The sequence below is a fragment of the Ostrea edulis genome, chromosome 6 (genome assembly GCF_947568905.1).
Source record: "Ostrea edulis chromosome 6, xbOstEdul1.1, whole genome shotgun sequence".
NCBI classification, from domain to species: domain Eukaryota; kingdom Metazoa; phylum Mollusca; class Bivalvia; order Ostreida; family Ostreidae; genus Ostrea; species Ostrea edulis.
In genome coordinates, this window is record NC_079169.1 from 19888761 (window position 1) to 19907492 (window position 18732).

Below are 18732 nucleotides of genomic sequence, written 5' to 3' on the forward strand. Positions count from 1 at the left end.
TTTGACAGTGGCGGGTAAATGTTACAGGAAGTAGTAATGGGTTGTTAACTTGTACGGTAGAGACTTCCGGTTAAGAGATTAGACAAGTTGTACCACAAATGTTTCTCAAACTGGATACAAAACCGATATGCAAATATCTAGTCAATTAACTGGGATTATTTGTATATAGCATCAAATAATCTATATTATTGAACGCTAAACTGGACAGAAACATTTAATTCGAATCAAAGTTCATATGTGTTCAATAATGTTGTTCATCAACAGTTGCTAAATCGCCTCATTGTCATTAGAATAATTGATATAGGTAATGACATGATGTCCATCCACAAAAGAAATATAAAGTACGTAGCGAAGGTAAACGAAAAACACTTAGAATATATTGGCATATATGATTCACACATGTACAAAAACATTTATCTTGGAATATGTTTTTATTATGATTGTTAAATTATGTCGTTGTACTTTACATCATAATACATGTATTGTTTAGATCTAGTCAAGCTAATTAAGTAGGTAATTACGAATAAGCGTACATCATACAATATACTGTATACAGGGTTATTGTCGCCTTTGCCCTATACTTGCAAACGGTATCGTTCCGTTTTCAACTCGCCCACGCACAGGGAATTACAACAAAGTCCAGAGATTTTGAAGTCGTCCAGCCTGAAATACGCCCATTGACAACGAGAGCGAAAGGGGCGAAAATAAAACGGGGCGAATAGTTACCTGTATACAGTATTACAAAAAAAAAGACCGATCATGTAACATATATATTTTAACATGTGTAGAGTAAGTTAATAAGTCAGCAAGATTTCGTGGAAAGTTTCAATGTCTACATAGTATGTCAATGAATAAAGAAAAAAAATCATCACCATCTACAATATTATTATGTTTCATTGTCATCTTTCAGACATATCTTTAGAGAATATGATTTTTTAAATAATTTATATTCATATAGTGAAATTTGTGTTGTTTTCCGTGACAGGGTATTAATGAAATGCAAAGGCTTTCTTCAAATATAGTTCATTTCATCGTCAATAAGAACATGGAGAGTGGATATAGTGACATCTCTTGGTATAAATTCCATTCTTGATATACATATGTAACATTCGTTGATAGCTATATGCAATCTTCGCATTTTTGTGTTAATTCTTCCTGATGCATATGATTGGTCTTTTAATACGAAACTGAAAAAGAATATTTTATATCATTTCACTGTATCTCCAATCGTCAATAAATATAATGATATATGATTGTTATAATTTGATTTCACAGTTCATTTACCCCTTCGGGCACCTTCAAATCCTCATCCAATCCATTCCATGAATAAATCGCATTATTATGACCTGAAAAATTCTTTTTAAAAATCAAAATGGAAAAATATCACATGCATATTCAATGAAAGAATAAAACAAGGACAAATTAGGAGAGGAATAAAGATCGTCGCCTTTCAGTATGAAAACAACCTCGTATTGCTGAGTTACTATTTATTTTACTGGTATGAAATGACATCTATTTCAATATGACTGGATATGATTCAGCATGTAATTTTAGTACCTTAGGATTCCACGACTTAAGAATCAACATACGAACTCCACTTAGGTATATGAGGTGATGCCTATTAGTCACACTATATGAATTTATTTTGGTATGCATTTATTAATATGACTTTTAACAAGAGGCCCATGGGCCACATCGTTCATATGAGTCACCTTCGTTCATATTTAATTTTTTCCCCTATATATTCGCATGTAAAACTCTGATCCCTATTGTGACCCCAACCTAATCCCGGGGGCATGATTTTTTTCAAAATTGAATCTGGACTAGGTCAGGAAGCTTTCATGTGAATGTAAACTTTTCTGGCCCAGTGGTTTTTCAGAAGAATATCTTAAAAGATTTTCCCTATATATTTGTATGTAAAACTTTGATCCCCCTTATGGCCCCATCCTACCCCCGGGGGTCATGATTTTTACAAACATGAATCTACACTCTGCAATGAAGCTTTCATGTCAATTTCCACTTTCCTGGCCAAGTAGTTTTTGAAACTTTTTAAAAAGATTTTCCCTATAGGAAAAAATAAACTGCATTATAAAATTTAGTATAATTTTTCTATATTTATTGTTTATATTTATAAAATCTAAACAATCGATCAAGGTGATGTTTTTGAACAGTATCGGATAGTACGCGACTCAGATGCACGGACTTTTTCATGATTAGTGAAGACATGTTGTTTATTGAAGCGTTCGTACGCACGAGTTTTGCTGGCCAATACTGTTTGGAGTAAGAAGTGTAAAAGGTTTGTTTGGACACTATTCGTTAAGGAAAGCACTTTAGTTTTGACAAAATTTACCCCTCTGTCATGCTACGACTCAGCGAAAACCAACGTAATCGTGCTGTTGGGATGCTTCAAGCTGGAATGGCACAACATATCGTAGCAAGACACTTTGGAGTTCATCGGAACACCATTCAGTCATTATGGAAACGTTTCCAACAATCTGATAACACTCGGGATCGACCACGTTTTGGTCGTCCTCGTGTGAAGTCGCGTCGACAGGACAACCACATTAGACTTGTGCACCCGAGAAATCGTTTCCAGACAGCAAGTTTGACTGCTCGTAGCATTCCTGGACTTCGACCAATCAGTCCAAGAAATGTGCCTAATCGTCTGCGCGAGCACAACATCAGACCAAGACGTCCAGCGGTGTGCCCAATACTGCTTCAACATCATCGTATCGCTAGACTAGCGTGGTGCGGGCAACATCTGCGATTCAGAATACAGGACTGGGCCAATATTTTGTTCACTGATGAATCCAAATTTCATTTGGATAGCAGTGAAGGCCGTTGTGGAGTGTATCATCGCGTTGGGGAGCGGTACCAGGACGCTTGTGTTGTGCAACGTCGACAATTCGGTGGAGGTAGCGTTATGGTGTGGGGTGGAATAACAGCACGTGGAAGGACCCCTCTACAAATTGTCAAGGAAATCTCACCGGCGTACGCTATCAAGACGAAATTAGTCAGCGTCATGTGATACCCTTCATACAGAAACAGCAAAATCACATCACTCTGCAGCAAGACAACGCAAGGCCACATGTTGCACGTGTAGTCAGGGACTTTTTTCTTCAAGAGAATGTCGATGTCTTGCCTTGGACAGCTGTTTCCCCGATTTATCGCCGATCGAGCACGTTTGGGATGAAATGGAACGACGTCTACACCGTTTACCAAATCAGCCAGTGACGTTGGCTAATTTAGGCCAGGCTTTAACCAACATCTGGAACGACATCCCTCAAGCATTTCTGAACACTTTAGTGGCATCAATGAGGCGCCATTATCAAGCATGCGTGAATGCAAATGGTAGTCACACGCGTTATTAACTTTGTTAATTCAAGTTCGAATGCCAGTGTCTTTCGAGTGTGCTGAAATTGACGTTATTCGACGTTAACATTAATGGATTATGAAATGTTGTAACGAATACATTTATTAACGGTATTACAAAAATAAGATTTGTTCATTGTTATTTCTTATTATTTTTTCATATATCAAAGAATGCACAGTTTCATTTTTCCGCTACTATAATTGTATGCAAAACTTTGATCACTACTTGTGGCTCCATTCTACCGCCGGGGGCGATGATTTCAACAAAATTAAATCTGCATTATGTCAGAAAGCTTTCATATAAATCTCAGCTTTTCTGGCTCAGCGTTTCTTGAGAAGAAGATTTTTAAAGATTTTCCCTATATTTTGGTATATAGAACTTTGAGCCCCTATTGTGGCCCCATCATACGCCCGGGGGCCATGATTTGAACAAACTTGAATCTACATTATGTCAGAAAGCGTTCATATAAATCTCAGCTTTTCTGGCTCAGCAGTTCTTGAGAAGAAGATTTTTAAAGATTTTCCCTATATATTTGTATGTAGAACTTTGATCCCTAATTGTGGCCCCATCCTATCCCCGGGGGCCATGGTTTTAACAAACTTGAATTTACACTATGTTAGGAAGTATTCAAGTAAATTTCTACTTTCTTGGCCCAGTATTTTTTTTAGAAGATTCTTAAAGATTTACCCTATATATTTGTATGTAAAACTTTGATCCCTTCTTGTGACCCCATCATATGCCCGGAGGCCATGATTTGAACAAACTTGATTCTGCACTATGCCAGGACGCTTTCACGTAAATTTCAGCTTTTCTGACCCAGTGGTTCTTCAGAATATTTTTAAATGACCCCACCCTATGTTTGCAATTTTGTGATTATCTCCCATTTGAAAGGGACATGGCCCTTCATTTGAACAAACTTGGAATCCCTTCACTCAAGGATGATGTTGGCCAAGTTTGGTTGAAATTGGCCCTGTGGTTCTCGAGGAGAAGTCGAAAATGTAAAAAGTTTATAAACAGACGGACGGACGGACAGACGACGGACAATAGGCGATCAGAAAAGCTCACTTGAGCTTTCAGCTTAGGTGATCTAAAAATGTAAAGGATTGAAGTGATTTGATTTCTCTTATGACAGCTAAACTGATTTATCAGTCAAATACATTTATCGGTTCCATTTATATACAAGTGTAAACTGTAGAAAAAATGTTGTTATGTGTTTGGATAAAATGTACCACGTGGTTGTCGATCGAATGCAATTCTGAAAAGGTACTTGTAATGTTGAGTAATGCGTTTTCTCATTAGTAAGGCCTATTCGTGATGAAATTGTTGTGCAAGGTACAAATAATAATAGCGGGTCGAGTCGACACATGAACGTTTTAACTTAACTAATGATACATGTATATTGTGGATTTATGTAATGATAATATCCCCCAAGAAGATGAAATGGGTTTGAGGAGAACAAGAGAAGATGACTGACAAATCTCATAAATCCCCTAAAAAACCTGAACAAGAGAAGAAAACAAACAATGATTAATATTATAAGTCCTGTAAGCAATGAACAAATAAAAATAACCAATATTGATCGATCTCATAAATACATTACAATGAACAAATGAAGATAATGAACAGTGATCAATTTCATGAAAATATGAAGATAACGAATAACCATCAATTTCACAGCTATAAGGAATACAAAATTCAGAGTTCAGCAGACACGGACCTCTGTACATAACAGAGGTGGGATCAGGTGCCTAGGTGGAGTAAGCATCCCCTGTCAACCGACCTCATCCGCAGTGAACCCTATATCTTGATCAGGTAAATCAAGTAATCCTAGTCAAACTTAATATGTAAAGAGTGGCCTAAAATTGGCATAAAACACGTTAGAGAGCATTTAATCAAATGATAGGTTGTATTGGCAAACTAGATCATTCTTAATTCACTAATTTTGATTGAGGATGACTCCGTTTACCCGATCAAGAAATAGTGCTCAATTCGGGTGTTACCGATGGACAGGGGATGTTTATTCCATCTAGGCACCTGTCCCCACCTCTAGTATATACAGGTGCCCGTGTTTGCCCAACTTTCTATTTGTATTGCTTATAGGAGTTATAAGATTGATCACTGTTCGTTATCTTCACCTTTCATCATTATAACGACAACAGAATTAGAAAAATGCTGAGTTTCAACGATACTGTTAAAACCCCTGTAATATCAACTTGTTTGTTAGGAGCCTGTCTCGATTTAAAAACTGATCATGCACAGACCAACCTCATGCGTATTGAATCAGTTGAATGATATAAACACCATATGCAGGTGATAATGGAAAATTGCTAAAAAGATATATGACGTTGACAATGGAAAAGCTGGATTAATGTGTGCCATAACGTTGTTAGGTTGTCGTTAGCATCTATGTTTAATACAATATCTAGGTACGAAGCAGGTGTTGACAACTCTGGTGTCTTTTATTTCGAGTTCACTGTGATATATTCTATCCACCACATTTGAAGGAAAATGATTACTGTTAACAGATGATACTTCGTCAATAAATATATAAATGTCGAGTTAAAAGTTCACAGCACGAGACATTTTTGTCTCATGAAAGGTGACGGTAACTAACAGTGAGGATAACTCCTATAAGCAATACAAAATAAGAGTTGGACAAACACATACCCCTGGGTATACCAGAGGTGGGATCAGGTGTCTAGGAAGAGTAAATGACCCGCTGTGTGCCCTATATCTTGATCAGGTAAACGGGAGTAATCTGTAGCCAAATGTACAAGCTTTTCAATAAATTGTGCGCCAGAAAAATATAAAACAGGTCTGAACACAAAGGAGCACACTTTGTGCTCATGGGAATTCCAAAATATTGTTGAAAGGCCTGATCATCAAAGACTATGATCATATTATCAATGAGGATCTCCAGCATCTTTTTGTATCAACTTCAGAGTATTTGTGCGTAAATCAGAGCGGTGTTCAACAAAGTCGATTTTAATGACTGATCACCAAAAATGTATATTGTCCTATAATGTCAGAAAATGTAGTCTGTAATGGTTGCATAAAATGTTGAAAAGTCATACGTTTTGATGTTGTGAATTTGAGAAAAAGTTCTAGAGAAGTTTTTAGAATCCATATTTGATTTACACCACTTCTGACATATGTTGTAGCACAATACGTTTGAAATTTCTTGTTGACAGCTATGTAATATTTTCGTGAAGACGACAGATAGGGCTTGGTAGAAAAGTTACTCGATCCAGGAATGTATTTTGTAAGATTTGTTGTAAAGTTTAGAAATCCAGTATAGGTACGGTAACTTATATCCAACTGTCCCATTGACTGGAATATTAAATGTGTTTAACTTATGCATGATTTATAAAAATGTCATTCTTTGGAAAGGCAGTTGGAGTATACGTAGCATTACGAAACGTAGAATTATTGCCAAGTTCGTTTAAAATACAGTTGTAATAATAAGCCTTACAAACAAAGACAATGCTGTTACAAACTTTGTATCTATGTTTGTAAGGGTTATGTGAAGGTTTGTGAGTCTGATCAAATTTACTTTTGAAAATACTTATCATATAGAGGTGGTATTGTGAAGATATCTCAAATAGCGAGTGACTTTCTATAGTCGTTATCTATATGTCGGGTTCGTCGAGTTTATAGACGGCGCAAGTTCGTCTCATATTTCTATTTACTTCAGGTAGACAGTGACAAATCTAATATTTTTTTCTGCATATGTATATATCCAAATATTAGAAATATGGAATATAGCCCCATGTGATTTGATATAAAATTCTACCTTTCGACTGCTTGAATTAATTTACTGCAACGATTCATCTTTGATAGGCTTTGATTATTGCGACATCATTAGGGAAAATAAATACATCATATGTAAATGTTATTTCGTCATGATAGATGCACGAACATCAATGATTGAAAAGAAACAATACGAAATTCTATGGGATCTACGTCTTCCCCAGTAGCACACAAAACTACTCTAGTCCAGTCAACGATTTAGGATATCTACGTTCTTTTTTACTCACCCTTGGTAGCATCAGAGCCAACGGACCAATAGTTCTCCGTATCCACATTCTTCATCCAATCATCTTCCGAGAGCGTATACCTGACAAATATAATAATGATTGTTAACTTTGAGACGACTTTTTGTATTTTTTGAAGTTTTAGAATTTAGTTGGTGGTTGAGAGAGAGAGAGAGAGAGAGAGAGAGAGAGAGAGAGAGAGAGAGAGAGAAGTTATACTAAATGTATTTGACAACTATACGAACAGTGATCAATCTCATAACTCCTAAAACCAATGGAAAACAGAGAGTTGGACAAACACGAAACCTAGATATACCAGAGGTGGGATCAGGTCCTTAGGAGGAGTAAGAATCCCCTGTCGACGGGTCACACCTGCCATGAGCCTTATATCTTGATCAGGTCGGCGGAGTTAACCGTTTTAAAAATCAGTGTACCAAGAACGGCCTAACAATCGGTATGAAAAAAGTCAGACATTTGACCCAAAGATAGGTTGTACTGACAAACTAGATCGTTAAAACGTACATATATTGGTATTTACTGTTTTGTTTGACCATGGCTCTTCGGTAGTGGTACATGAATGAGCATGGGTAAGAGGTTGTGGGCTAGGCTAATCACGTTATTCACGGATAAGGAATTGTTACACACATATATTCACAGTAAACTTTGTTATATTGTTTGTTTAAATGAAAGGTGACATCCTATGAAAATCAGAACAGGTAAATTTTTGTGTTTACAAAAATGGAGCATTTAACAAAATACATTCGAATGTTTGTTTTACGTCCCATCGAGGATTCTAACTCCTATTGACAAACTACCAGCGGTGGGTACAAATAGTTTATTGACATACATTCAGACAAAATCAAATACTGATCAAATATACTTGTTGAGACTTCCTGATTCATTGTCTTTGGAATTCCTTCGATGACACACGCATATGCTAATCATTACAATCGACGCTATCAGCACTGGTATGCTCACACCAAGGACAATGAGATACGTAGACAAATCTGTAAAAGCAATCATGTTTAGAAAAATAAATAGTAAATTATGTAATTTCAAAACCAATAGTATATCTGCACATTATTCACCATACCTGCTGTCTTTGGCTTTCTGAAATAGAAAGTAAAGATCAAATATTCAATAGATGATGGATATCTGCCTTATTGGTATGACTGAGCGTAATGAATGTATAAAATGTACTGACATGGAATTATAAAAGGATATTGCGAATATTGGATCTATAGTTATAATAGTAAATACCAATCTTACACACAACTCAAGGTACCCGACGTCCATTCACAATTTTGATTTCCTTCACATTGTACTTTAAAATCTGAACACAGGGTAGAAGGATCCGTGAGATCTGCATTAGACAAAGTAAAATTATCATACCATGACAATGCAAACTTACTACAATTTAAAGGTCCGTTTAAGGTGGAATATATTTACTAGTACATGTATATAAAATGTCATTATTGCTATTATCGGGTACGATGTTTCTTGTCAGTTTTACGACTTCATTGGTACGACTAACTAGCTATACGCAAGAGCATGTTTTGCGTATAATGATTTTTTAATCGAGGTAGGCTACTAACAAATACATTTATGATGCGGAGTTTTCAACACCCTTCTTCAAAGTCAGCATTTCGGAAATCATATGGTCGTTATAATAATCTTATCCACATATACCATTTGTTAGACTGAGCTTTGCACACTGAAATTATTACATATGACTTTGTTTGCCAAATTAAGATAAAGGGATTATTGTGTGTTTGACAGGTGAACATGGTATACTTACTCCTCCTACGTTCCTGAACCCATCTATGGATTGTACAAGTATTAGAATTTGCTCTGCTTTTAATTATGAAATATGAAAATGACGAACAGTGATCAATCTTATAACTCCTATAAGCAATACAAGATAGAGCTGGGCAAACACGGACCCCTGAATATACCAGATGTGGGATCAGGTGCCTAGGAGGAGTAAGCATCTCCTGTCGACCGGTCACAGCAGCAGTGAGCCTTATATCTTCATAAAGTAAACGGATTTATCCGTCAAAATCAGTCTGCCAGGAACGGCCTAACAATCCGCATGAAACACATCAGACAGCATTTGACCCAATGATAGGTTGTATTGGCGAACTAGATCGTTATAACGACCATAGAATTTGAGAAATGCTGACTTTAAAGAAGATCGTTGAAACCCCTTCACCATCAACTTGTTTGTCAGTAACCTGTTTCGATTTAAAAACTGACCATACGCAGAACAAGCTTTTACGTATCGAATCAGTTTAGAAATATAAACACCATATTCAGGTGATAATGGAATATTGCTATATAAATATGGAAAGTTGACGATGGAGAAGTTGAAATCATCCCGTTTGTCATAAAGTTGAGTTGTTAGTTTGCCGTTGATATCTACTTTCAACACAATATCTAAGTATGAAGCAGAAGTTGACGACTCTGTGGTGTCTTTTATTTCGAGTTCACTGGAATATATTGAATAGACATAGGAATGAAAATTATTATTGTTAATAGATAATTCGTCGTCGATATATCTGAATGTCAAATTTAAAGCAAATGGAAGATATTTTTCTCTTCTGACGTAGAAGGTTTTTAAATAACTTCTGCTTTATAGGAATATTAAAACAGTTAGCCAATAATTGAGCACAATTCGTTCCCATGGCGATTCTAGCAGATTTTTGGAAGACATGATCATGAAAAACCACGAAGATATTGGCAATGAGGAACTCCAGCATATTTTTAATTTCAACTTCAGAGTACTTGTGCGTGGAATCAGAGTGGTGTTAACAATGTAATTTTTTGGATGACTGATCACTAGATAGGAATTTCTATCTTTGTTAAAGAAGCAACTGTCTATGATGTCAAAAAGTCTAGTCTTTGATTATCTTCAGAAATGGTCGTGTAAAGTGTTGAAAAGTCATATGTTTTGATGTTGTTGATTTGAGAAGCCTTGTGATATCAATGAGATTGGTCACTGTTATCTTTGTTCTTATATATATATATATATATATATATATATATATATATATATATATATAAGAAGTCAATATAAAACATAATATTTTGATTGAACTTACTCGTCACGATCGCTCCATTTTCGTTTTTCAATATTGCACCAGTTATATATGCGTCTAAATTACGAACTGTCAATGTAGACTGCTTTGTCAAAAAGTTCAACATTTGGTTCGCCACGTCAATTTTCACTGAATCGCTGGCATTTGCAATGATTTCATGATCAGCAAAAACGCTTCCAAGACTGAAGAAATACAATGTATTTGTTTATTATGAAAAATATAGCTAAGTCTTTTCAGTGTATATCCATAGAAGGTTTACATTTAACGCAACGATCAATTTAACATTAAATTATAAATGAAGACAAATGAATTTCACCTACCGAATGGACAGAACGGTAACTTTTGTAAAACCTCGAATGGACTCGTTGTAAATGTTTTCTAGCTATCACAAACACAAAAGAACATAATTTAAACAATTTTTACCGTCATATTAAGTTTTAGTTCTGCATTTTTCCATTACACACGTGACAAACTTCAATCCTAAAGAACACTAACTTACAGTTTGATTTTAAACGTTTTCGAATATTAGCAGTTTTGGGTAATAGTTCTCATGAAACCATAAAGACAAGCGAAAATATATGAACAATTTATTCACGGTTAAACTTTTATTTGAAAATAACACCCACTTAAATAAATTGTCTCATAATGCACATTTGTGAGTTAAAACTGTTTCCCTGGAATCTAAAGGTTCAAGTTGAAGTCGCGGTAAGTCAGTGGTAAAGCGTTCGCATCATAACCGGGAGGACTTAAGTTCAAACCCCGCTCTTAACATGGCCGCGTCAAACTTATGACGCAAACTTAGGTAGTGATTGCTTGTTTGCCAAACGCTCGGGATTTAAAAGTGATAATCAGGGCTATGACCTTAAAAATTAAAAACGGAGGTCCAGGGTCATGGCAAGCGATGGAACGTTAAAGAATCCGCACTGCTGAGTGCTAAGTATAGGTCTACGCTATAGCTGGTTACGTTTGAATATGAGTGAATAATTCTATATGGGACGTAAATAACCACTTGTAATACATGAAACTTTTTGAAATACATGTACGACGTTTGCTTTCCTTATGTATTGTTTACACATGTAGAGATGTCACATGTTTTCAGTACAGCACCGCGAAGGATCAACTACAATTTGTTTTGCTAGAAAATCTCCTAAGCATCCCAATTGAAAGTGCTCTTATCACACCCATCTTCATTATGTACTGTATGGTATGGTGGAGAAAGCATGTGCAGGAACATATATATTATGAACTGCATTGCGTGCATTGAGGAAAAAGATAGAGAAAAGACTCAACGTCGATGTGATTAGTGTCATTGTTGCATATCAAACAAAAATAATGGCTGTTATGCTGAAGTACCAGTAGGAAGGTGAACATACCCTTGTATATATATATATATATATATATATATATATATATATAATAAACACCTCTTTTTGATCCGCTGTAAACTGTAGAAAAATATTAGATCCCTGGGTCAGAACAATATGGACATCATTTATTGATACTGAAATATTGTAAATATTGTAAACATTTCTAAGCTTATCCGATTAGCTATAGAGTAGAAGTGTTCACAGGTTATTGTACACCTTCCACACCCCTTAGATCCCCTGTTACCTTTAGGAAAATGATGTGATCCTTCTGTCCTGACAATATGTACATCTATAAATAGCAACGAAACACTCTACAAAGCTTCAGGTTTATTATATAAGCCATACCGGAGTAAAAACGTTCACAAGATTTTGTGACAGATAAACAGACGGACAAAAGAAAAAAATCATTAGTACGGATCTGGTTTTAGTCTCCCATAATCGTTCTAGATTGTCACCATGGGCTAAGTAAATGTAATGATTCGTTTTCAATATCTTTAGTATGTAGACGCAGACGTTAATTTTTGATAGACCTCTTACAACGATGTACTAGCATGATGCATGTATTATTTACGCATTTTGAGCTATGTGGGATACTTCATATTTTTGCAATGATTTATATCCGGTTTTAATTAATTCAAGGCAAACTTCCTACATGATATACATCTATATTGCAAGACATATGGCAACAATAAACATGTCACTGATTCATGCTACATGTATTTGAATTATAAAAAAAATGAAAATCTGCCGAAGTACATGTACATGCAGATATAGTACTACATGTATATTGTTAAAACAGTAGCTGCTCCATCGCCAGGCGGTCGGCATTAAATGTTAAAGGCATGGGCCTTTAATTAATTCAAATGAGAGAGGCAACATTTGGCCCAGGTGGTAGTAGTACATAGTGCATTTTGAAAATATCTAAACGTGCTGAATGAAGAGCAATGCGTGGACACTTTTACGCTTTGCGACATGTTGCCTTATAAGTTTCCCTGACATACATGTAATACCTGCGTCCAGAGGTAGTTGGATTTCTGCAAGAGGTTCAGCACCTTCCCATACACTGTTATTTCATGAAAGGCAAATATAACAAACAGTGATCAATTTCATAACTCCTATACAAAATAGAGTGTTAGGCAAATACGGACACATGGACAAACCAGAGGTGCGTGCAGGTGCCTAGGAGTAAGCATACCCTTTGAACCTGACACACTCGTCGTGAGCTCTATATCCTGGTCAGGTAAACGAAGTTATTCGTAGTCAAAATCAATGTGCCAAAAGTGGCCTAACAATCGGTATGAAACACGTCAGACCCATTGACAGTTTGTATTCATCTGACACACCTCTATATTTTACAGATGTAGGAAAACATCATTTGTTTTGGACATCATTGCCTAATGCTTGGAGGCTGGCAATATGGGACGACACCATACATAAGCCAACTATCACCTAAACGTACATCTCGCCCCAGTAATGAAATGCACTGATCCTTCAATCACCAACAACAGAATGTTCTCCCAAAATTGTTCGGGTTAGGCAAGCACAATTCTTGTATGACCTAATTCTTTTTCTTCGCATATGTGCTGCCGTCGAGTAACTCAATATTAATAATCATTATCCTTGAAATAAAATCACCCACGGCGAAGGTAGTTCCATCTGATTGCTTTGGTATACAGCTAATTTACATTATATGCCTGTTATATCAAAAATGGATATAAAGAAAGAAAATTACCACATAATTATGAGACATTGAAAGGAAACCAAATGTACGTTAAGCCCTAATCCCTATATCAAAGATACACAAAGTCACTTAAAATGTCAGTATTGATTCTGCTCAAAGTCATTCAAAGTTTGATAGCCTGTATTTCCATGTTGATTGGATGTCATCATTATTGTTTGTGGCGTGAGAATGAGGGTACTAATGTACCTATGGTTATAGAGAGAGTGATGAAATACTGTGTTTGCTCACAACTATAACAGCTATGGCATTGTGTTTTAATGACATGTCAGTTGTCTGAACGATGCTGTTACGTTATAATAAATAGTGAAGAAAAAGCATAAGAAAATTGAAAAAAAAAGTTCACAAAACGTTTCAACGCCGTTTTGGTAATGATTAATCAAGTTTCTCATCAAGCGAATTGAGAATAGCACAAATGTCTGCATTCTACTGAGTTTCATAGCTAATTATAGAATGAACACCCAACATCATAATAATAGTTTCATTCAACAGTTTCTCTGTCAGTTACTTACCGCATGCTCAATGTCCGCTAACCATTCTGTGTGGTTGTTCTGTATTTCATCCCTTGTAATGGTCAAACCGATTCTCAATTCTAGTTTTATTTTAATCTCCCATTCACCTGTAAGTTTTTTGCAATGCATCATAATTATGATAAATGTAATCATTGTATCCATACGTGTTATTCTAAAAGGCATGCACCGAAAAATAAATGATTAAGAGGACAATAAATGACATAATCGACAAACTGCATCACAGTGTTGGGTTATTTTGTTACTGCTTGGACGGTTTCTTCTCATATGAGGCATAAAGGAAATGATGAAGAGGACAAGTGGTGACTGAATGTATGCTGCATTGAGTAGACATTGAACAATGGTTGTGTCGTGGAAACAGTGGAATGCGACTCGTATGTTTTTTGATGCAGGAATTTGAATATTTTTTAACTTTTGCGGATATTACGTTTTTATGGACTTAATCTTCAAACATTGTTCAATGATTTGTAAATTAAAGATAACAATACAAGCCCTGTGTGGTAAAAAAAAGAAGCATTATCAATACATCGTATCACTGGTTGTTGTAATATATTGTATAAAACGATTCTGACAAGGCTGTTTTAAAAACATCTTTTCGCATCTGGTGCATCAAAATTGCTACCGTACAAGTTTTACACTATGACCCCTGGGTCGAGGCCTCTGCTGGTGGACTGTTAGTCCCCGGGGGTCTCTACATACAGCCCAGTAGGTAAGTACTTCGTTACTAGCTTGTAAACACGGATGTATATTTAATTGCTGTTATAATATTTAGAAATTCATTTCAACATTAAGGATTATCTCCCTCACGCATAATTCTTATCCTTAGACGAATTCGACTCCACTTTTTGGCACACCTATAATAACTCTAAAAATTGTTATTTCGGATTTCAAACATTTCGGTTGAGTATAACTGAAGAGACATTATTTGTCGAAATGCGCATCTGGTGCATCAAAATTGGTACCATATAAGTTTTACATTTTGAGACATACGCCATATTCCTCTATCATATGACAAAGAATGATGATGAATCTGCGTATGTCTACTGCATTACTTGTACATGTATCTACGAGAAACAATAGAATTCAAAAATGAATTATTTTTTCATATATTTACATGTATGTGGTTACTTATACAGAAAACTGCGTTTAAAGTAAATACATTGTACGTTTATTATGAATTCACGCATATAGCAGTGATTCTCATCCCCATAAAACATACTTTGAGCCTACTGTATATATCGATTTACTAGTACCCAGAACTTAGTTAAAAGCGTGCTTCACTGTGTTACGGACATGTGTCTTTAAGAATGGGATTCCACCAATACAGGGCGAAAAGTTACTGATGATAAAAACCTCCTACACTCTATAGGTTACAACAGGGGATGCCTACTCCTCCTAGGCACCCGATCCCACCTCTGTTGTGTGCAGGGGTCCGTGTTTGCCCAACTATCTATTTTGTATTGCTTATAGGAGTTATGAGATTGATCACTGTTCGTTATATTCACCTTGCATCAAGTAAAAATAGCAAAAATTTCATAAAATACAAAATGTTGGAGTTCATTGTTAGGGTGATTCATTCAGTAAAACATTTTAAACAAGTATTCTGAGAGTATTGTATGGCAATACATAATAAACTACCAGTCGTAAAAATAATAGGACTGCAACAATATCTGAAGTTCATTATATAGGTTATGGTAAAAAGGAAATTGGAAGCCGGGATAGGAATGATTGGAAATCAACTACTATTCAGATACGAAGTCTTGACCAGGAAAGAGACAAATTTATCATAGCTTTAGGTTTTTAACCAAGTCAATGAACTGTGAAATATAGGTGATCCTGAATAATTTAGCTACATTGTTGTAGTGGTATGCTAGAATTTGTAATGAGTGTAATACTTTTAAGATACTCAAATGTAAACTTTAAGCTTGTGTGGATGTCACTCCACTACTTCTTATCAACTGGCAGAGGCCAACTAAACATGTACCAATTGTCAAACAGATATCTGCAAGCACAACAATAAATTCCGACAAACTGATAATTCACATTTATTTCGAATTTGAAAAGGCCTTAACGTAAAAACTCCACAAAATTCAAACTTTATCTGTAACTCTGTAACATGTTATGACAAAGAAATCTACCAAATATAAAATGAATATCTGTAAGCACAACACAAGTCCAGAATCTGATAATACACGCTATTATTACAAGTCCAATGGTCATAACTTATTGAAAAATCAACGGACTGATTAAATAACTTGTTACGGCAAAGCAATATACCAAATGAAAGGTGAAAATAACGAACAAAGATCAATCTCATAACTCCTATAATGTAAAACTTATACGGTACCAATTTTGATGCACCAGATGTGTATTTCGACAAATAATGTCTCTTCAGTGATGCTCAACCGAAATCTTTGAAATCCGAAATAACTATGAAGTTTTAGAGCTAAATATAGCCAAAAACAGCGTGCCAAAAAGTGGAGCCAAATTCGTCCAAGGATAAGAGCTATGCATGAGGGAGACAATCATTAATTTTGAAATGAATTTATAAATTTTGTAAAAGCAATTAGATATACATCCGTAAACAATACAAAACAGAGAGTTGGGCAAACACAAACCCTGGATATACCAGAGGTGGGATTAGGTTCCTAGGAGGAGTAAACAAAAGTTGCAATCCTGGTATGTCAATATAAAAAAGAAGGTGGTACATCTTATAGATGTGATATACTTACTGGTGTTCTGTGGCGGTTTTGGTGCTATAAAAATAAATGCGTTAAGTTAGTTCAACGTTAGTGACAAATAGCTATATTGTTAACTGCAGTGTACATGTACCTAACAAGGTGTGTATCTTTACCACTTACAAACACATTCATTATCAGTACGGTTTACATTTCCGTAACGACATTCACAGCTTGCAGACCCCTCTTCATTGTAACAGTCTTCTAGATATGCGTCACAGTAAGATGTATTCTTGCATTCATCTACATCCTGAGTGCAGTTAGATCCCATCCATCCTTCCATGCAATGACATGTTCCATTCATGGTATTGCAACCCTTTGTTGTTCTCAAATCACAAGTACAGTTCTTTAGACATTGTTCCCCGAACGTGAAATCATCGCATTCTAGATTATGAAATCAATCAATAAGAGTTCAGTAAATACAAGGTATAACCAAACTAAACAAAACAAAGATAACCAATATCCTTGTTAATCAAGAACATACATTTGAAGTCGATATGATTGCCCCACCCCTATATTTTTTACACTATATCATATAATTTGCTACGTTATTGTTTTCAATTCACTACTATTTGTGGTGGTTTATATTTGTGGTTAGAATATATCATCGTAATTGCGGCATATGGTCGTTCTATCAACCGCCGGAAAATAACTGAAATATTACTAAAACGACGTTAAACCTAACACAATCAACCAGGAAATCGTTATGACAGTACATATATACTGCATGATTACAATAGATATATTTGGTAGCAGTATATCATCACTGACATCATCCAGAATGCTTTCATGATAACAATATGTTATCGTTCTGACAATATACAATGTAGATACCGTGTATACTTTAGTTACAATACTATGAATTACAAGCATGTGTTCATATAAACAGTTGCATGTCGTTTAGACCGCTCGTGGTAGCTCAATAGTTGGAGCGTTCGCGTGGTACAGTGAGTTTCAGCTCCGTTGTGCCCTATTCACATCAAACCTGGGATGTAAGTAAGGGATACAAGACGAAGATGGTCTATTATGTCAGATACGGGACTGGCACGAGCCGCGTAGCGGCGAGTGATCAGTCCCGTATCTGACACAATTGACCATCGGAGTCTTGTTAAAACATTGTTCTATCTAAAAACAAATGCATTTAAAGGCAAAAAACCCACGTACAAATATACATTGGTATAGACAGAAATATTTACACCTTTCGTTTCTGATTTGTTTTTTAATATTTAATATATTAGGAATTCATAAACTTTAATGGCACACAAGGTCAACTCTTGTCTTTAATTCACAAAAAACTGTTAGCTCATCATTTCAATTGTCATAATACGATACTCCTCAAAACAGGGTTTTGTTCTTCATGGGAAGCGATTCGAATACTTCTATTGTCTGAAGACTGTACTCAACAAAACTGGTTTTCTTTTTTGGGTGAATGAGGCTACATAAAGGGTGTTCGGAAAGAATCTTTTAGAAAAAACAAAACATTGGTTTCCCACATTCCTTTCTGGGAACCCTGATATGATACTGACACGTAGGCCTATAACTGGTATAAAAACAGAAGCCGCAGCCCTCATTTAGCATTTAGTTCTGGTGCCTTGAAGAAATGGATTCAGATGATTGAAAAGTACATGAGTTTGCGGTAAGATTATTCATTATTTCTACAGATTCTCCTAAATATATTAACAATTTTTTTGCACATTATTTATTTTGCTTGTTCATTTTTGTTGTATACAAATTTCTTTTTAATTATTTGTAACCCCAGAAGTGGAAAATGCAATGCATTTTATCTCAGATCAAAAATCGCTCCTAAGGGGAATGTATGGTATGACGTCCCAGTCGGGGTACATCAACTGCAAT

General features: G+C 35.6%; 1 protein-coding gene across 1 annotated transcript; it reads right to left on the reverse strand.

Annotated features, from left to right (window-relative positions):
- Nucleotides 1-425: 425 nt before the first annotated feature.
- Nucleotides 426-17182, reverse strand: LOC130047210 (uncharacterized). The gene is made up of 10 exons (XM_056141818.1): nt 17002-17182; nt 14123-14229; nt 10826-10887; nt 10509-10687; nt 8677-8770; nt 8501-8517; nt 8288-8414; nt 7411-7490; nt 1285-1346; nt 426-1187 (listed from the first exon to the last, which is right to left on the reverse strand). The coding sequence occupies exons 1-10, from the start codon at nt 17180-17182 to the stop codon at nt 1146-1148; spliced, it is 951 nt and encodes a 316-aa protein (XP_055997793.1). The 3' UTR covers nt 426-1145.
- Between the last annotated feature and the right edge of the window lie 1550 nt (nt 17183-18732).